This window comes from Callionymus lyra, chromosome 11, assembly GCF_982586985.1.
Source record: "Callionymus lyra chromosome 11, fCalLyr1.hap1.1, whole genome shotgun sequence".
Classification (NCBI taxonomy): domain Eukaryota; kingdom Metazoa; phylum Chordata; class Actinopteri; order Syngnathiformes; family Callionymidae; genus Callionymus; species Callionymus lyra.
This window is the reverse complement of record NC_141828.1, coordinates 1,791,320-1,815,000: the sequence shown is the minus strand read 5'-3', so window position 1 is coordinate 1,815,000 and position 23,681 is coordinate 1,791,320. Positions and strand designations below refer to the sequence as shown.

Sequence of the window (23,681 nt, the reverse complement as noted above, 5' to 3'; positions counted from 1 at the left end):
ACACACACACACACACACACACACACCTCACACACACACACACACCTCACACACACACACACACCTCACACACACACCTCCCCCTCACACACACTCACACACACTCACACTCACACACACACACACACCTCACCCTCACACACACTCACACACACTCACACTCACACACACACACACACACACACACACCTCACACACACTCACACACACACACACACACACACACACACACACACACACACACACACACACACACACACACACACACACACACACACACACACCTCACCCTCACACACACACACACACACACACACACACACACCTCACCCCAATGCTTGTCACTGGGGTTTGAACCGCTGGATTTTATCAACATATTTCAAAAGTGTGTAACGAGACGACAAACTTTTCATCTTCCTTTTTCTTCATTTCAAATAAATTGACGTTGAAATTGAAAATGAATAAAAACAAATGTTGTTTCTTTCCGTCAATCATTTTCAGAGATCAACAAAATTAACTACATTATCTTATCTTGGATTTTAAAAATATTATTCTATTGAATATAAGTCGTCAATGTTGTTTTTTAATCATTTAAATCTTTGTTTTGTTACTTAATGTTAACATTTTTTCCAGATATAACCAAAGCTACTATGAAGTGAAGTAGTTGTTGTTTGTATTCATGATATTATGTGGAGGGTCAGGGGTCAGGGGTCACATTTCCTCCAGGGCCACAGTATATACTATGACAGTTTTGCGGGGCTCTCAAGCCAAAAAGAACCCAGAGACAACACAAGGGATACCACAAACACATTTGTATTTTGGCCTTTGGGTCACCTTGACCCAGAGACAACACGAGTGTTAAGTAAAGAAAAAATGTAAAACAACTATCGATCAAAAGAATAAAGGGAAGAAAAGAGGAGAGAAAAGTTTTCATCAAGTTACAATGATTGGTTTATTTTATTTGTCTCTATAAGTTCATACGTTTTATTTTGAAAATAACTCTAAATAAAACCATTTTCATGTGATCGTGTTCAAGATGAATCAATATTTATGAAACTAGTTTATAATAATAACAATAATTATGTGCACTTTGATGAACTTTTCCAATAATAAAATATCATATGATCATAAAAAACACTTTAAATCGACCTCGACGTGGAAAACAATGTCTTTAAATCTCGCTTCCGTGACGCAAACCAAGGATTTCATCTGAGAATCTTCACGTCTCGTCGCGGCGAAGCAGCAGTAAAGTGCGAGGAATGTGTTCCGTCCAGAACCAGGACCAACAAAAAGTCGGAGAAATTTAATCTACACATCCTGGAATGTCTTCGGCTCGAACCCGGCGCTCGTGCCCGGCGAGGGGGTCTCCGGGGTCTCCTGGCGCTGGGATCAGGGGCCCATCAAAGGGTCCGGCGCGTTAAGGAAAGTCTTCCGCCTCAACGACATCACAGGACATCAGAGCCGGGACTCAGGCCCGGCCCTGGATCACCCCCAGCTGGGCCTGCACCGGCCCTAATACCCCCATATTGTAGGCCGGCTTTCTCACCCCCAGAGGGTCCCGGGGGGACGAGGGGGGGCGAGGGGTCGGGGGGAGCGAGCGCCGGCGACACTGAAGGGTATGAATGGGAACAGATTGAGTAATTATGGTGTCGGCTCTCCGTGGCGACGGCTTCGGGAGGAAAAATGTGGAAAAAAGGCGACGACGTGGCCCCGAGAGAGAGACGCCCGAGAAGGAAGTCGGGCCCTCGACCCCAGAGTCACATGACCGCGGCGAGCGAAGGAAGTGGCGAGAGATCGTGCAACAAACGGCACAATAAGAGCAACTTGTTGTGTTCCTGCAGCTTAGCTGCTGATTGTGAGACACAGAGAGAGAAGCAAGAGTATCAGCGCCACTAAGAAGGGATAACAATAATACTGCGTATAAAAGCATCAGATATTACACCTTCTTCTCCGGCGCACACTAATCTTATTTATAGAAGAGCTTTAGAGGTGGCGGCGCCGGCGCTGATAAGTGTTTCAGTTTGCCGAGGTTGGGAGGGAGAACGCTAAGAGCTCTATATTGACTGATATTTGGGTTACTTCCAAATAAACGCAGGATTAGTGGAACTGGCACAGCGCGAGCTTACAGCGCGTTAATAGACGGTGTTTGCAGTCGGACGTGTTCGCTCGCCGTCCGACAGAACGAGGACAAACATTCGCGAGCGCGGTGAGAACGAGGCCATTACGAGTCGACATCAAAGATTCTACATCATTGACATTCACTCGCTCGGAACCAGAACCAGTGTTGCTCATCTTCCCGCCACAGTCTCATCGCTCACAGAAAACAAGGCGACGACAAGAAAAAAAATGAGACTAAAGCGGTTTATAAAATAAAATTATTTTCGTTGATTAAAATGAGACGTCATTTAATTTAGTTTAAAACTTAACTTAACTTAACGTAAGATCCACTGATGTAACAACTGACTTGAGTTTTGTCTTTGATACAAATTAAATTTGAGAAAAACATTTATTGAATCAACAAAACCTGTTTTATTCGGAAAAATCCAATCAATAATCAAGAGAAGATAAAATTCCACTATCGTGTTTTTATTTGAGCTAAAATATAGCGTCAGTCTGTTTCAATCTACTATAAACAATATTTATACTATAAAACAAGCTGAAAAATAATAAAATAATCTGGTTTCATTTTACTGTCAGTGGAGGAAGTGACTCAGAAACTACCATCGTGTTGAAATCGCATTAAAAATAAATGTTATTTGTTGACGTATTTATTTTCTTTCTCTAAACTGACAAAACTGATCCAGGAGCAGCAGGAGCAGAACCTCTGGTTATAATAATAATAAAAATAATAATAATAATAATAATAATAATAATAATAATAATAATAATAATAATAATAATAAATCATTGAAACATTGTTGTGTCTTTGTGTCTTAAAAGCTAATGATGCTGCATTATTTCTAAAATCTTTCTAAGATAAAAACTCAACACTGTGTAACATTATCAATTGTCTTAAAATATTATAACTAAATACTACTATAATAATACTATAGTAGTCCAGGTGAATCTTTATAGATCCTTTAAAATAGTGTATATAATATAATATTGAGAATGAATGTGATAATAATTATAATCTTAACAATAATAATAATTATTATTATTATTGTGACGGTGAAACTGATCCCGGTTTGTTTTTCTTCTCGAAGAATAAAAATATTTTTGCTTCATCTGGAAAAAAAAACACTTTTTATTATCGTGAAACTACTTTGATACAGAAAACCAGTTGGCGGCTGATGTCGGTCCTGCCGGGCCTGAGGAACCAGAACCAGAACCTCCTGCCACAACAACACGTTCTTACTCTCTGGATACGACTCACACACACTGTGTGTCTGGATCTTTGTCTGAACTGTTGTATTTATGTTCAAGATGTTTGTTTTTTATTGTTATCTCAGATTTTATTTCATGTTTCATGTCGAACACAATTATAATTTGGTGGTTTCGCACTGAAAATGGCAATAAATAGAATTCTGGTTCTGGTTCTGAGAAGGCAAAATAAAACATGATTTATCCGATCCGGGGTCACATTGTTATTGTTTTTGTCACTCGATGAAGAACACGAGCCAAATTTCAGCAGAAAATACATTATTTAACTGGAGAATTAAAGTAGAATTTGTGGTTCATCACGTCTAAAAATAAACCTTCATATGACACGATATAAATAAAAAAGACTAAAGTCTGTTCAAACCCATAAACCTTGTTCATTTCCTAATATTAACGTCGTTGACGTAGACGATTAAACAATATCTAACAAAATAAGATAATAATTCAGAGATTTAACCAATCAGTTCCAAATCAATCGTCAACATTCTTCATCTGGCTACGACGGTTAGCTTCTTGTTAGCATTAGCGAGCTAACTGCTGTGGAGAAAATAAATAACTATTTGTGCAACTGGATGCTTTGTTGACAAATATTTAATCCTCCCTCCATAAACATGAGAATATAATTTGTTTTATTAACACGGACATAATCCCTAAACATGCGCACGTATGCGCACGTGCGCAAACAAACACACTCCGCGCACCTGTAATCCTGGTGTTTGGCTAATACTTCACCAGATTATCATTTTAATAAGACTAATTACTCGTCGCCGCGACGACAACGAGCCCAAGACGTGCGATGCTTCAGAACCGCCCGGGCCCCGGTGTCAGATCCGGCAGCAGATGGACCCGATAGACCCGATAGACCCGGGCCCGGCTCGGTATCTGACAGGAACCAGGACGAGGCCTCGTCGGGAACAAACGAGCGTCAGATTGTGTTATCACACGCCAGGATTTAATTAACAAGCGGCGTCCGGAGCCAGGCGAGGGTGAGAGTGTGTGTGTGTGTGTGTGTGTGTGTGTGTGTGTGAGGGGGGTACGAGGGCGAGGGCGGGGGGGAACTTGGTCGCTAACGAACGCCCTAAATGGTTACATTATCAAGTCATTATCAAGTCATTATCAAGTCATTATCAAGTCATTATCAAAGGCTAATTGGCGACAGAAAAGCAGTAATTATGACAGAAAAATCTCAAACTGCTCCCCGACCTTCCACACCCCCCCCAACCTCCGCCACGACACCCCCCACCAACAAGTCCTCCTCCCATTCAATTTAGCCCACACTTAAGTGTTTCACTTCAACAAAGGGGTTCATTTTTTGGGGGGTGAACCCCCCCCTCCGGAGCTTCCATTGTCGGGCGGGAAACAATGCGGCCCTGAGGGGTGCAGGTCAGGAGATCCGGGGGGTTCCGCCCTGCTGAGAGTGTGTTATCTGTGTGTTACAATGTGTGGGTTTTATCAAGTCGATGGGGCGTTATGGGCTTCTTTGAGCGAGGGGGGGGGGGGGGTGTGGGGGGGTCGCCCTCATTAACCCCGAGCGCCTAAAGTCAATCAGCCGAGCGGCAGGTTAAAGCAACAGCACGAGCTAATTGGAGACGGAGCTGGAGGTGAAAGGTCAACGTTCTCTTTGACTCTGGATCTGCTGCTCTCTTGATCACAGACCAGCACAGACCAGCACAGACCAGCACAGACCAGCACAGACCAGCACAGACCAGCACAGACCAGCACAGACCAGCACAGACCAGCACAGACCAGCACAGACCAGCACAGACCAACACAGACCAGCACAGACCACTTGTGTGACAACAACAGGTGGTTCTGGTGGCGTCGCACAAAAGCCCGCGGACCCCCGCGTCCGCCGGGGATGTGTTTCGGTGCCACTTCTTCCTTCTAACGAGGAGTCGCACAATGAGGCTCGACCCACAACTCTCTGATCCAGAGTCAACAACAGTTGCTCTTCTACACACAACAACACGACAAACTCTCTGATCCAGAGTCGACAACAGTTGCTCTTCTACACACATCATGACGACAAACTCTCTGATCCAGAGTCGACAACAGTTGCTCTTCTACACACAACATGACGTCAAACTCTCTGATCCAGAGTCGACAACAGTTGCTCTTCTACACACAACAACACGACAAACTCTCTGATCCAGAGTCGACAACAGTTGCTCTTCTACACACAACATGACGACAAACTCTCTGATCCAGAGTCGACAACAGTTGCTCTTCTACACACAATAACACGACAAACTCTCTGATCCAGAGTCGACAACAGTTGCTCTTCTACACACAACATGACGACAAACTCTCTGATCCAGAGTCGACAACAGTTGCTCTTCTACACACAACAACACGACAAACTCTCTGATCCAGAGTCGACAACAGTTGCTCTTCTACACACAACATGACGACAAACTCTCTGATCCAGAGTCGACAACAGTTGCTCTTCTACACACAACATGACGACAAACTCTCTGATCCAGAGTCGACAACAGTTGCTCTTCTACACACAACAACACGACAAACTCTCTGATCCAGAGTCGACAACAGTTGCTCTTCTACACACAACAACACGACAAACTCTCTGATCCAGAGTCGACAACAGTTGCTCTTCTACACACAACAACACGACAAACTCTCTGATCCAGAGTCGACAACAGTTGCTCTTCTACACACAACAACACGACAAACTCTCTGATCCAGAGTCGACAACAGTTGCTCTTCTACGCACAACATGACGACAAACTCTCTGATCCAGAGTCGACAACAGTTGCTCTTCTACGCACAACATGACGACAAACTCTCTGATCCAGAGTCGACAACAGTTGCTCTTCTACACACAACATGACGACAAACTCTCTGATCCAGAGTCGACAACAGTTGCTCTTCTACACACAACATGACGACAAACTCTCTGATCCAGAGTCGACAACAGTTGCTCTTCTACACACAACAACACGACAAACTCTCTGATCCAGAGTCGACAACAGTTGCTCTTCTACACACAACAACACGACAAACTCTCTGATCCAGAGTCGACAACAGTTGCTCTTCTACACACAACAACACGACAAACTCTCTGATCCAGAGTCGACAACAGTTGCTCTTCTACACACAACAACACGACAAACTCTCTGATCCAGAGTCGACAACAGTTGCTCTTCTACACACAACATGACGACAAACTCTCTGATCCAGAGTCGACAACAGTTGCTCTTCTACACACAACACTGTGTCGTCGACAAACACAAACACTTGAACAAACATGACTCGATGAACGAAACTCAACAAAGACATCGAATCAAAAAGGATTAATGGAACGATGACAACAAACACAACAATGGCTGCTACACAAAAGAACAGATAAAAACAACAAATCACAATAATGTGTTAACCATTTACAGTAACACAAAAACACACACATCTTGGTTAAATCAATCACACAACAGTTCATATAAGATATTGTTTCTTCTTAATCCTGGATTTAACAATGATGTTTGTTCATTGTTGAGTAAAACGTATATTTAACACAACACAACACAACAGATCACACAACACAACACTACACCACACAACAGATCACACAACACAACACAACACTACACCACACCACACCACACAACAAGACGATGAAACATGGACTAAAGATCAGTCGTTTCCTTGAGAAAAATCCCCTAATAGATGATTTTTCTTGAAGAGCGTTGAGTGTGTTTGTGGATCTACGACAGTGTTTCTCACCATGAAGAGATCCTGACTCTCCAGATCCAGGGCGAGAAGAAAGGCCTTCTCCAAGCGTTGATGTCTGTGGACGACAAGAAGTCCATTCAAAATCTGGTGAGTGAACAACAAGTCAACAAGTCATGTTAAAGGTCATTTTCAGTGTTTTGAACACGCTGGGACTTTATTATCATGTCGTTACAACAACATTTATGTTTCTATCTTTTTAACAATCTTCATTCATTTTTCATTTTCATTCATCGTAACCATTTTGAAAAACAACATTAACATTTATTCAATTTTTATTCTTTAATTGAGATGATGGTGTCTGTGTGAGAACATTTGTAGTTTTGGATTATTATGAAAATATTTCATGTATATATCACATATACATATATATATATATCCAAATATATATATATATATATATATATATATATATATATATATATATATGTATCATGTGATGTATATATACACATTTATATATACATCACATGATACATATATATACATCACATATACATATATATATATCCATATATATATATATATATATATATATATATATGTATCATGTGATGTATATATACACATTTATATATACATTCATATATACATTTATATATATATACAAATGTATATATATATATACATTCATATATACAATGTCGACATTGAATGAGGTAAAGAAATGTTATAAAACAATGATGTTCTTGTTCCTCACTGTAAACACTTTATTCACATGTTTGTGTTATTTAGTTATTTTCCTTCTTTTTCTTTCTCTCTTGTTTGAATCACAGCATCATTAACATTCAACAATGTGTTTGTCTCTCTCACACACACACACACACACACACACACACACACACACACACACACACACACACACACACACACACACACACACACACACACACACACACACACACACACACACACACACACACACACACCTGTGCACTGACAGAACTGGCTCACACTGAAGTCGTCGCTCTCGTCTTATTATCTTAAATTAAAGGAAGTGAAAGCAGCGATATCTCAAAGTACAAACCACCTCAACTTCTGCCAGTCCAGAGCTGCTGAGAACAAACGGCCAGAGATGAGGTGGTGAAGGAAGGAGGGAGGAGGAGGGGGGGGGGGTCCCCTCATTTGATGTTGATTGAGAGAGAAAGAATGCAGGTGCGTGATAAGAGGAGGAGAGGAAGCCAAACAAGAGAGAGAGAGGAATAATTGAAGGATGGAGAGCAGTGAGCAGTCGTGTGCAGGAACAACGGCGTCCATTTCAGTCGCAGCGACTCTTCAAAAGGCTCTCATTGCAGAGAGAACATGAAACACCTGCACAGGTGCGCAGACGCCGCTCTGCCTTATAAGTGACTCAAAGCTGAGGCTCTTCTGCGAGCGACGCTCACACGTGGCCTCGAAACATCCACGCGTCGCTGGGGCTCACCTGAGCAGGTGATGGAAGAAGCGGCGAGCGAACGTCCTGATTGGCTCCCGGTACTGCAGCGTCACCAGGTCGGGGAGAGGAACAGCCGGAGCGTAGAACACACTCAGAGCTGCTTCCAACAGAGCTGCAGTGATGACACGTCAATGATCAATAATCAGATCAGTTATTAAAGCATTTAAAACTTAATACGTTTAATTTAAATAAATCATTTTCTTGTGTTGTTTCCTTTAATCTATGTTGTTTTATGTGTTACTGTCATGTTACCGATGTGTTACTGACACGTTACTGACATGTTACTGACGCGTTACTGTCATGTTACGGACATATTACTGACGTGTTACTGATGTGTTACTGACGTGTTACTGACGCGTTACTGTCATGTTACCGACATACTACTGACGTGTTACTGATGTGTTACTGTCATGTTCGACATACTACTGACGTGTTACTGATGTGTTACTGACGCGTTACTGTCATGTTACCGACGTGTTACTGTCATGTTACTGACGTGTTACTGACGCGTTACTGTCATGTTACTGAGGTGTTACTGACGTGTTACTGACGCGTTACTGTCATGTTACTGACGTGTTACTGTCATGTTACTGACGCGTTACTGTCATGTTACTGACGTGTTACTGACGTGTTACTGACGCGTTACTGTCATGTTACGGACATATTACTGACGTGTTACTGATGTGTTACTGACGCGTTACTGTCATGTTACGGACATATTACTGACGTGTTACTGATGTGTTACTGACGCGTTACTGTCATGTTACCGACATACTACTGACGTGTTACTGATGTGTTACTGTCATGTTCGACATACTACTGACGTGTTACTGATGTGTTACTGACGCGTTACTGTCATGTTACCGACGTGTTACTGTCATGTTACTGACGTGTTACTGACGTGTTACTGACGCGTTACTGTCATGTTACTGAGGTGTTACTGACGCGTTACTGTCATGTTACTGACGTGTTACTGTCATGTTACTGACGCGTTACTGTCATGTTACTGACGTGTTACTGACGTGTTACTGACGCGTTACTGTCATGTTACGGACATATTACTGACGTGTTACTGATGTGTTACTGACGCGTTACTGTCATGTTACCGACATACTACTGACGTGTTACTGATGTGTTACTGTCATGTTCGACATACTACTGACGTGTTACTGATGTGTTACTGACGCGTTACTGTCATGTTACCGACGTGTTACTGTCATGTTACCGACGTGTTACTGACGCGTTACTGTCATGTTACCGACATACTACTGACGTGTTACTGATGTGTTACTGTCATGTTCGACATACTACTGACGTGTTACTGATGTGTTACTGACGCGTTACTGTCATGTTACCGACGTGTTACTGGCGCGTTACTGTCATGTTACCGACGTGTTACTGTCATGTTACCGACGTGTTACTGGCGCGTTACTGTCATGTTACCGACGTGTTACTGTCATGTTACCGACGTGTTACTGACGCGTTACTGTCATGTTACCGACGTGTTACTGGCGCGTAACTGTCATGTTACCGACGTGTTACTGTCATGTTACCGACGTGTTACTGACGTGTTACTGTCATGTTACCGACATACTACTGACGTGTTACTGATGTGTTACTGTCATGTTAACGACGTGTTACTGACGTGTTACTGTCATGTTACCGACGTGTTACTGTCATGTTACCGACATACTACTGACGTGTTACTGATGTGTTACTGACGCGTTACTGTCATGTTAACGACGTGTTACTGGCGCGTAACTGTCATGTTAACGACGTGTTACTGTCATGTTACCGACGTGTTACTGGCGCGTAACTGTCATGTTACCGACGTGTTACTGACGTGTTACTGTCATGTTACCGACATACTACTGACGTGTTACTGATGTGTTACTGTCATGTTAACGACGTGTTACTGACGTGTTACTGTCATGTTACCGACGTGTTACTGTCATGTTACCGACATACTACTGACGTGTTACTGATGTGTTACTGACGCGTTACTGTCATGTTAACGACGTGTTACTGGCGCGTAACTGTCATGTTAACGACGTGTTACTGTCATGTTACCGACGTGTTACTGGCGCGTAACTGTCATTTTACCGACGTGTTACTGTCATGTTACCGACGTGTTACTGTCATGTTCGACATACTACTGACGTGTTACTGATGTGTTACTGACGCGTTACTGTCATGTTACCGACGTGTTACTGACATGTTACCGACGTGTTACTGTCATGTTACCGACGTGTTACTGTCATGTTACCAACATACTACTGACGTGTTACTGATGTGTTACTGACGCGTTACTGTCATGTTAACGACGTGTTACTGGCGCGTAACTGTCATGTTAACGACGTGTTACTGTCATGTTACCGACGTGTTACTGGCGCGTAACTGTCATGTTACCGACGTGTTACTGTCATGTTACCGACGTGTTACTGTCATGTTCGACATACTACTGACGTCTTACTGATGTGTTACTGACGCGTTACTGTCATGTTACCGACGTGTTACTGACATGTTACCGACGTGTTACTGTCATGTTACCGACGTGTTACTGACGTGTTACTGTCATGTTACCGACATACTACTGACGTGTTACTGATGTGTTACTGTCATGTTAACGACGTGTTACTGACGTGTTACTGTCATGTTACCGACGTGTTACTGTCATGTTACCGACATACTACTGACGTGTTACTGATGTGTTACTGACGCGTTACTGTCATGTTAACGACGTGTTACTGGCGCGTAACTGTCATGTTAACGACGTGTTACTGTCATGTTACCGACGTGTTACTGGCGCGTAACTGTCATGTTACCGACGTGTTACTGTCATGTTACCGACGTGTTACTGTCATGTTCGACATACTACTGACGTGTTACTGATGTGTTACTGACGCGTTACTGTCATGTTACCGACGTGTTACTGACATGTTACCGACGTGTTACTGTCATGTTACCGACGTGTTACTGACGTGTTACTGTCATGTTATCGACATACTACTGACGTGTTACTGATGTGTTACTGTCATGTTAACGACGTGTTACTGACGTGTTACTGTCATGTTACCGACGTGTTACTGTCATGTTACCGACATACTACTGACGTGTTACTGATGTGTTACTGACGCGTTACTGTCATGTTAACGACGTGTTACTGGCGTGTAACTGTCATGTTAACGACGTGTTACTGTCATGTTACCGACGTGTTACTGGCGCGTAACTGTCATGTTACCGACGTGTTACTGACGTGTTACTGTCATGTTACCGACATACTACTGACGTGTTACTGATGTGTTACTGTCATGTTAACGACGTGTTACTGACGTGTTACTGTCATGTTACCGACGTGTTACTGTCATGTTACCGACATACTACTGACGTGTTATTGATGTGTTACTGACGCGTTACTGTCATGTTAACGACGTGTTACTGACGCGTTACTGTCATGTTAACGATGTGTTACTGACGTGTTACTGTCATGTTACCGACGTGTTACTGACGTGTTATTGTCATGTTACCGACGTGTTACTGATGTGTTACTGACGCGTTACTGTCATGTTACCGACGTGTTACTGACGTGTTGCTGATGTGTTACTGACGCGTTACTGTCATGTTACCGACATGTTACTGACGCGTTACTGTCATGTTACTGACGAGTTACTGTCATGTTACTGACGTGTTACTGTCATGTTACTGACGTGTTACTGACGCGTTACTGTCATGTTACCGACGTGTTACTGATGTGTTACTGACGCGTTACTGTCATGTTAACGACGTGTTACTGACGCGTTACTGTCATGTTAACGAGGTGTTACTGACGTGTTACTGTCATGTTACCAACATACTACTGACGTGTTACTGATGTGTTACTGACGCGTTACTGTCATGTTAACGACGTGTTACTGACGCGTTACTGTCATGTTACCGACGTGTTACTGATGTGTTACTGACGCGTTACTGTCATGTTACCGACGTGTTACTGACGTGTTGCTGTCATGTTACCGACGTGTTACTGTCATGTTACTGACGAGTTACTGTCATGTTACTGACGTGTTACTGTCATGTTACTGACGAGTTACTGTCATGTTACTGACGTGTTACTGTCATGTTACTGACGTGTTACTGACGCGTTACTGTCATGTTACCGACGTGTTACTGTCATGTTACTGACGAGTTACTGTCATGTTACTGACGTGTTACTGTCATGTTACTGACGTGTTACTGACGCGTTACTGTCATGTTACCGACGTGTTACTGATGTGTTACTGACGTGTTACTGACATGTTACCGACGTGTTACTGATGTGTTACTGACGCGTTACTGTCATGTTACCGACGTGTTACTGACGTGTTACTGTCATGTTACTGACGTGTTACTGACGCGTTACTGTCATGTTACTGACGTGTTACTGTCATGTTACTGACGTGTTACTGACATGTTAGTGTCATGTTACCGACGTGTTACTGATGTGTTACTGACGTGTTACTGTCATGTTACCGACGTGTTACTGATGTGTTACTGACGCGTTACTGTCATGTTACCGACGTGTTACTGACGTGTTACTGTCATGTTACTGACGTGTTACTGACGCGTTACTGTCATGTTACTGACGTGTTACTGTCATGTTACTGACCTGTTACTGACGTGTTAGTGTCATGTTACCGACGTGTTACTGATGTGTTACTGACGTGTTACTGACGTGTTACTGTCATGTTACTGACGTGTTACTGATGTGTTACTGTCATGTTACCGACGTGTTACTGATGTGTTACTGACGTGTTACTGACGCGTTACTGTCATGTTACCGACGTGTTACTGACGTGTTACTGTCATGTTACCGACGTGCGTGTTACTGACACGTTACTGACGAGTTACTGTCATGTTACTGACGTGTTACTGTCATGTTACTGACGTGTTACTGACGCGTTACTGTCATGTTACTGACGTGTTACTGTCATGTTACTGACGTGTTACTGACGTGTTACTGACATGTTACCGACGTGTTACTGATGTGTTACTGACGCGTTACTGTCATGTTACCGACGTGTTACTGACGTGTTGCTGACGAGTTACTGTCATGTTACTGACGTGTTACTGTCATGTTACTGACGCGTTACTGTCATGTTACCGACGTGTTACTGTCATGTTACTGACGAGTTACTGTCATGTTACTGATGTGTTACTGTCATGTTACTGACGTGTTACTGACGCGTTACTGTCATGTTACCGACGTGTTACTGATGTGTTACTGACGTGTTACTGACATGTTACCGACGTGTTACTGATGTGTTACTGACGCGTTACTGTCATGTTACCGACGTGTTACTGTCATGTTACCGACGTGTTACTGACGCGTTACTGTCATGTTACCGACGTGTTACTGGCGCGTAACTGTCATGTTACCGACGTGTTACTGTCATGTTACCGACGTGTTACTGACGTGTTACTGACGTGTTACTGTCATGTTACCGACATACTACTGACGTGTTACTGATGTGTTACTGTCATGTTAACGACGTGTTACTGACGTGTTACTGTCATGTTACCAACGTGTTACTGTCATGTTACCGACATACTACTGACGTGTTACTGATGTGTTACTGACGCGTTACTGTCATGTTAACGACGTGTTACTGGCGCGTAACTGTCATGTTAACGACGTGTTACTGTCATGTTACCGACGTGTTACTGGCGCGTAACTGTCATGTTACCGACGTGTTACTGTCATGTTACCGACGTGTTACTGACGTGTTACTGTCATGTTACCGACATACTACTGACGTGTTACTGATGTGTTACTGTCATGTTAACGACGTGTTACTGATGTGTTACTGTCATGTTACCGACGTGTTACTGTCATGTTACCGACATACTACTGACATGTTACTGATGTTTTACTGACGCGTTACTGTCATGTTAACGACGTGTTACTGACGCGTTACTGTCATGTTAACGACGTGTTACTGACGTGTTACTGTCATGTTACCGACGTGCTACTGTCATGTTACTGACGAGTTACTGTCATGTTACTGACGCGTTACTGTCATGTTACTGACGAGTTACAGTCATGTTACTGACGTGTTACTGTCATGTTACTGACGTGCTACTGACGCGTTACTGTCATGTTACCGACGTGTTACTGATGTGTTACTGATGTGTTACTGACATGTTACCGACGTGTTACTGATGTGTTACTGACGCGTTACTGTCATGTTACCGACGTGTTACTGATGTGTAACTGACGCGTTACTGTCATGTTACCGACGTGTTACTGACGTGTTACTGTCATGTTACTGACGTGTTACTGACGCGTTACTGTCATGTTACTGACGTGTTACTGTCATGTTACTGACGTGTTACTGACGGGTTACTGTCATGTTACCGACGTGTTACTGATGTGTTACTGACGTGTTACTGACGTGTTACTGTCATGTTACCGACGTGTTACTGACGTGTTACTGTCATGTTAACGACGTGTTACTGTTATGTTACCGACGTGCGTGTTACTGACGCGTTACTGTCATGTTACTGACGAGTTACTGTCATGTTACTGACGTGTTACTGTCATGTTACTGACGTGTTACTGACGCGTTACTGTCATGTTACTGACGTGTTACTGTCATGTTACTGACGTGTTACTGACATGTTACCGACGTGTTACTGATGTGTTACTGACGAGTTACTGTCATGTTACCGACGTGTTACTGATGTGTTACTGACGCGTTACTGTCATGTTACCGACGTGTTACTGACGTGTTACTGTCATGTTACTGACATGTTACTGATGCGTAACTGTCATGTTACTGACGTGTTACTGATGTGTTACTGACGTGTTACTGACGTGTTAGTGTCATGTTACCGACGTGTTACTGATGTGTTACTGACGTGTTACTGACGTGTTACTGTCATGTTACTGACGTGTTACTGACGTGTTACTGTCATGTTACTGACGTGTTACTGACGTGTTACTGTCATGTTACCGACGTGTTACTGATGTGTTACTGACGTGTTACTGACGCGTTACTGTCATGTTACCGACGTGTTACTGACGTGTTACGGTCATGTTACTGACGTGTTGCTGACGTGTTACTGTCATGTTACCGACGTGTTACCGACGTGTTACTGTCATGTTACCGACGTGTTACTGACGTGTTACTGTCGTGTTACTGACATGTTACTGACGCGTTACTGTCATGTTACTGACGTGTTACTGTCATGTTACTGACGTGTTACTGACGTGTTATTGTCATGTTACCGACGTGTTACTGATGTGTTACTGAAGTGTTACTGACGTGTTACTGTCATGTTACTGACGTGTTACTGACGTGTTACTGTCATGTTACTGACGTGTTACTGACGTGTTACTGTCATGTTACCGACGTGTTACTGATGTGTTACTGACGTGTTACTGACGCGTTACTGTCATGTTACCGACGTGTTACTGACGTGTTACGGTCATGTTACTGACGTGTTACTGACGCGTTACTGTCATGTTACCAACGTGTTACCGACGTGTTACTGTCATGTTACCGACGTGTTACTGACGTGTTACTGTTATGTTACCGACGTGTTACTGACGCGTTATTGTCATGTTACCGACGTGTTACTGATGTGTTACTGACGCGTTATTGTCATGTTACCGACGTGTTACTGATGTGTTACTGACGCGCTATTGTCATGTTACCGACGTGTTACTGATGTGTTACTGACGCGTTATTGTCATGTTACCGACGTGTTACTGACGCATTACTGACGCGTTATTGTCATGTTACCGACGTGTTACTGATGTGTTACCGACGTGTTACTGACGTGTTACTGTCATGTTACCGACGTGTTACTGACGCGTTACTGTCATGTTACTGACGTGTTACTGACGCGTTACTGTCATGTTACCGACGTGTTACTGACGAGTTACTGTCATGTTACCAACGTGTTACTGACGTGTTACTGTCATGTTACTGACGTGTAACTGACGAGTTACTGTCATGTTACCAACGTGTTACTGACACGTTACTGTCATGTTACTGACGAGTTACTGTCATGTTACCGACTTGTTACTGACGCGTTACTATCATGTTACCGACGTGTTACCGACATGTTACTGACGTGTTACTGACATGTTAGGGACATATAACTGACGTGTTACTGATGTGTTAGTGATGCGTTACTTGCATTATACGGACGTGTTACTGACGCGTTACTGTCATGTTACCGACGTGTTACCGACGTGTTACTGTCATGTTACCGACGTGTTACTGACGTGTTACTGTTATGTTACCGACGTGTTACTGACGCGTTATTGTCATGTTACCGACGTGTTACTGATGTGTTACTGACGCGCTATTGTCATGTTACCGACGTGTTACTGATGTGTTACTGACGCGTTATTGTCATGTTACCGACGTGTTACTGACGCGTTACTGACGCGTTATTGTCATGTTACCGACGTGTTACTGATGTGTTACCGACGTGTTACTGACGTGTTACTGATGTGTTACCGACGTGTTACTGACGTGTTACTGTCATGTTACCGACGTGTTACTGACGCGTTACTGTCATGTTACTGACGTGTTACTGACGCGTTACTGTCATGTTACCGACGTGTTACTGACGAGTTACTGTCATGTTACCAACGTGTTACTGACGTGTTACTGTCATGTTACTGACGTGTAACTGACGAGTTACTGTCATGTTACCAACGTGTTACTGACACGTTACTGTCATGTTACTGACGAGTTACTGTCATGTTACCGACTTGTTACTGACGCGTTACTATCATGTTACCGACGTGTTACCGACATGTTACTGACGTGTTACTGACATGTTAGGGACATATAACTGACGTGTTACTGATGTGTTAGTGATGCGTTACTTGCATTATACGGACGTGTAACTGACGCGTTACTGACGTTTATGAATGTGTTACTGCCGCGTTACTGGCATATTACTGACGTGTTACTGACTTGTTACTGACGTGTTACTGACGTGTTACTGACGTGTTACTGACCCTCAGTCTCCGCCTCCAGCGGCTGCTTCAGCAGGAAGTTGACGACCGAGCTGAGGCCTCTGAAACACTCGTCCTCCATGCTGGTCCAGTCCATGGCTTCCAGGATGTGCACGGCTTCGCTCGCCTGACCACAGCGCAGACGCTGCTGCAGGAGCTGCTCGAGGCCGACGCCAGCAGTCAGAGCGCCTGAGATACACAGAGTCAGTCCATAAGTGAAGGAACTGGAACAGTACTTAAGAAGGAATCATTGTAAAAAAATAAAACTTAATATGGAACATTTTGTAAATTAAGGACAATTGAACATGTTAATCATTGCAGGTAGGAACTGTTATTATTTGGTTTGTTGCAAAATCTGATTTTGAATTACTTTGTAGAAAACTAAATAATAACAATATAATAATAAAATAGTGAGTTTCTTTTATGAAATCCTGCCATTATTCTTTAAGAAATTAAACAATTTGCGACGATAAATCATATTGTATAACAAAACATGTTAATTTAAGTGATAAATGACGTGTATTTTTAATAGATAGTTAGCATATATTTTTACATTCTCTACCATTGAAAAATGTATTTCTATATTTATCTATATAGTGGAAGAAAAGATGTCAATTGAACTCTTGTCTGTTACGTTCATATATTCATCAAATATTTATGATATTCCTTTATTTGACCGTCTTTACTGTAAGACAATCAAATCTGACAATAAAATAACCTTCAAATGTCGTCAACCAACGTTTAAAATCCTTTGACCAGTCGAACCCGAGGAAGTTGGTGTGTGTGTGTGTGTGTGTGTGTGTGTGTGTGTGTGTGTGTGTGTGTGTGTGTGTGTTTGTGTGTACGTCTGAGAGAGCAATTAAAATGACAAGCTTGCAATTAGCACGCCCCCAAATCCCCTGAAGAGTGGGCTAATGCCAGTAATTCATTATCAAAGTGTGTGCGGTTTGTGCGTCGCACATGTCGTCATGTGTGTGTGTGTGTGTGTGTGTGTGTGTGTACAGGCGTTTACAGGGTCTTAAGTTTAACTTACTATCAGCTTCGAGCTGACGCTGATTAAACTGAAGACACTTGTTCGTTGGATGGAGTCTGAGCTGCAGGAGAAGAAGCTTCGAGAAGCGAGACTGAAGCCTCAGTTCTTCTGAACCGACGACAGGAAGTGAACTTGTGTTCTTAACTCAGACAATAATGTCACGTGATAATAATAATAATAATGAACACTTTGACAGCTAATGGTGGATAATAATCAACTTTTATTTTGCTCCTTATTGAAGTCGAAGTTTTGAATGAAACTGACAAACATCAGACACAATAAACCAAGTTATGAAAAGACTAATAAATACTAACAACCTGTCCAGAGATACTAACTAACCACTCGTTACACACACAGACAGTGAAAATAAACTTGTCAAATTGAAGTTCACTCGTTTAATGAACACAAAGATAATTAAATTGAGCCTCAAAGAATCCCATTTATAGAGAATTGTATGTAAATACACCGTTATTATTGGCAGATTGTTAAAGTATTTATATTCGTGAACCAACAATACTTCAACACAACAATTGACTAAATTAATTTAAATTATATATATTTAAATATTTAAAAAGTTCAAACATGAAATGAGTAAAACTAGGAGCAGAGTTCTGTGATTCTGTTACAAAAGAGCTGAGCTAGAAGACACGGATCTGTAATTATTCATTTTTTGTACTTTACTTTATGAACATTGGCCTATATCTGTGTGTGTGTGTGTGTGTGTGTGTGTGTGTGTGTGTGTGTGTGTGTGTGTGTGTGTGTGTGTTTGCATATACATATAAATATATGATTTTAAATATTTGTAGAACAGTTTATTAAATACTGTTAAGGACAAGATAAGATTGAAATAAACTAATTATTCTGAGCAAAACAGTTCGATTATAATTTAAGTAACTTGTATTAACATAGATTAGATTAGATTATATAGAGTTGATTAATCTGATCAATGGATTCAGGATCAAATGAATATTTTAAATTCATATAGAAATATTTGACAACGACACTGAAGACAAAACGTTTTGCTTTTTTTAAAAAGCGAAAAAAAGACTAAAAAACGATGAAACCGTCTCTGGTTCTGCTGGAGTTGATGGAGGCGGAGCTAAGACCACCGCGTGCCCACATGAGATAACTGGGTGCAGGCGGGGGGGCTGCGGGGGGGCTGCAGGGGGGCTGCAGGGGGGCTGGTGCTGGAGAGTCGGGGTGAACTGGGAGAACTGCCTCACGGTGGGAAGAAAAACTGAAGCCGAGCCAAGACTTTATTCATCAGCGACTCAACGACTCACTCGTCTTGTAGCGACTCTCAGAACACAAGTCAACATAGAGCGAACAAACAAACAGTGTGTGTGTGTGTGAGTGTGTGTGAGTGTGTGAGTGTGAGTGTGTGTGTGAGTGTGTGTGTGAGTGTGTGTGTGCGAGTGTGTGTGTGCGAGTGTGTGTGTGTGTGAGTGTGTGTGTGTGTGTGTGTGTGTGTGTGTGTGTGTGTGTGCGAGTGTATGTGTGTGAGTGTGTGTGCATGGTGGCACAGAAATAGAAGAACACACACACACACACACACATGAGTGGGTGGGGGGGGAATTATCACGGAGGAAAGACGTTCAGTGACTTTCTTCATCAAAACCTTGGCAGACGATCAGACGATGGCGAAGCTATTGTTGGAAGAAAAACCTCCTCTTGTTGTGCTCACACACACACACACACACTCACACACACACACTCACACACACACACACACACACACACACACACACACTCACACACACACACACACACACACTGGAAGAGGCAGTAAACGGGCGACAAACCAACAACACATTTTTAACTTCTTCTCCGTAAAGTCACAAGAGTGTTTGCATTTGTCGGAGCATGAGAACATTCTGTGATTGGCAAACTTATCTGGGCGACCGCGGGGACTGTGCCACTGCTGCGAGTGATTTATCGGAAAATGCATCCCAGAATGCACCTGGGGGGCTCCTACCCCGGGGTGATTATTGAATGACCTCTGAGAGAGACTTCTGGCGACCTTCCTGCCAGTCAACAGTGAAGAGGTGCTCGATTAAGAAGAATCTGTCGAGGGCCTCGTCTGCACTTTTAAAAACACACACGTCTGGCTGTGACACACAACTACACAAAACATTTGACATTTTGAACGATGTACACAACTTTCTGTAGGGAGTATTAGTCTGATGATCCCTTATTTGAATTGTTCTAATACTACACATATATCCTTGTTACTACACTATCACAACACCAGAGTCAAGTTCTCGACAATACTACACATATATCCTTGTTACTACACTATCACAACACCAGAGTCAAGTTCTCGACAATACTACACATATATACTTGTTACTACACTATCACAACACCAGAGTCAAGTTCTCGACAATACTACACATATATCCTTGTTACTACACTATCACAACACCAGAGTCAAGTACTGGACAATACTACACATATATCCTTGTTACTACACTATCACAACACCAGAGTCAAGTACTGGACAATACTACACATATATACTTGTTACTACACTATCACAACACCAGAGTCAAGTTCTCGAAAATACTACACATATATACTTGTTACTACACTATCACAACACCAGAGTCAAGTACTGGACAATACTACACACATATATAGTTGTTACTACACTATCACAACACCAGAGACAAGTACTGGAAAATACTACACGTATATACTTGTTACTACACTATCACAACACCAGAGTCAAGTACTGGACAATACTACACATATATCCTTGTTACTACACTATCACAACACCAGAGTCAAGTACTGGACAATACTGCACATATATACTTGTTACTACACTATCACAACACCAGAGTCAAGTACTGGACAATACTACACATATATACTTGTTACTACACTATCACAACACCAGAGTCAAGTACTGGACAATACTACACATATATACTTGTTACTACACTATCACAACACCAGAGTCCAGTACTAGACAATACTACACACATATATAGTTGTTACTACACTATCACAACACCAGAGTCAAGTACTAGACAATACTACACACATATATAGTTGTTACTACACTATCACAACACCAGAGACAAGTACTGGAAAATACTACACATATATACTTGTTACTACACTATCACAACACCAGAGTCAAGTACTGGACAATACTACACATACATCCTTGTTACTACACTATCACAACACCAGAGTCAAGTACTGGACAATACTGCACATATATACTTGTTACTACACTATCACAACACCAGAGTCAAGTACTGGACAATACTGCACATATATACTTGTTACTACACTATCACAACACCAGAGTCAAGTACTGGACAATACTGCACATATATACTTGTTACTACACTATCACAACACCAGAGTCAAGTACTGGACAATACTACACATATATACTTGTTACTACACTATCACAACACCAGAGTCAAGTACTGGACAATACTACACATATATACTTGTTACTACACTATCACAACACCAGAGTCAAGTACTGGACAATACTACACATGTATACTTGTTACTACACTATCACAACACCAGAGTCAAGTACTAGACAATACTACACACATATATAGTTGTTACTACACTATCACAACACCAGAGACAAGTACTGGAAAATACTACACATATATACTTGTTACTACACTATCACAACACCAGAGTCAAGTACTGGACAATACTACACATATATACTTGTTACTACACTATCACAACATCAGAGTCAAGTACTGGACAATACTACACATGTATACTTGTTACTACACTATCACAACACCAGAGTCAAGTACTGGACAATACTACACATATATACTTGTTACTACACTATCACAACACCAGAGTCAAGTACTGGACAATACTACACATATATACTTGTTACTACACTATCACAACACCAGAGTCAAGTACTGGACAATACTACACATATATACTTGTTACTACACTATCACAACACCAGAGTCAAGTACTGGACAATACTACACATATATACTTGTTACTACACTATCACAACACCAGAGTCAAGTACTGGACAATACTACACATATATACTTGTTACTACACTATCACAACACCAGAGTCAAGTACTGGACAATACTACACATGTATACTTGTTACTACACTATCACAACACCAGAGTCAAGTACTAGACAATACTACACACATATATAGTTGTTACTACACTATCACAACACCAGAGACAAGTACTGGAAAATACTACACATATATACTTGTTACTACACTATCACAACACCAGAGTCAAGTACTGGAAAATACTGCACATATATACTTGTTACTACACTATCACAACACCAGAGTCAAGTACTCGACAATACTACACATATATACTTGTTACTACACTATCACAACACCAGAGTCAAGTACTGGACAATACTACACATATATACTTGTTACTACACTATCACAACACCAGAGTCAAGTACTGGACAATATTACACATATATACTTGTTACTACACTATCACAACACCAGAGTCAAGTACTGGACAATACTACACATATATACTTGTTACTACACTATCACAACACCAGAGTCAAGTACTGGACAATACTACACATATATCCTTGTTACTACACTATCACAACACCAGAGTCAGGTACTGGACAATATTACACATATATACTTGTTACTACACTATCGCAACACCAGAGTCAAGTACTGGACAATACTACACATATATACTTGTTACTACACTATCACAACACCAGAGTCAAGTACTGGACAATACTACACATATATACTTGTTACTACACTATCACAACACCAGCGTCAAGTACTGGACAATATTACACATATATACTTGTTACTACACTATCAAAACACCAGCGTCAAGTACTGGACAATACTACACATATATACTTGTTACTACACTATCACAACACCAGAGTCAAGTACTGGACAATACTACACATATATACTTGTTACTACACTATCACAACACCAGAGTCAAGTACTGGACAATACTACACATATATACTTGTTACTACACTATCACAACACCAGAGTCAAGTACTGGACAATACTACACATATATACTTGTTACT

The 23,681-nt window shown here is 41.8% G+C and overlaps 1 protein-coding gene across 4 annotated transcripts in view; it reads right to left on the bottom strand.

Moving 5' to 3' along the window:
• Positions 1-23,681, bottom strand: part of wdpcp (WD repeat containing planar cell polarity effector) — a 119,239-nt gene that overhangs the window by 21,735 nt on the left and 73,823 nt on the right. For all 4 annotated transcript variants that reach the window (XM_087802018.1, XM_087802020.1, XM_087802019.1 and 1 more), the window contains 3 exons: positions 17,577-17,762; positions 8,549-8,672; positions 7,120-7,183 (listed from right to left, as the gene is read on the bottom strand). In XM_087802018.1, coding sequence (XP_087658144.1) covers positions 7,120-7,183; positions 8,549-8,672; positions 17,577-17,762 — 374 coding nt within the window. The remainder of the gene's footprint in view (positions 1-7,119; positions 7,184-8,548; positions 8,673-17,576; positions 17,763-23,681) is intronic.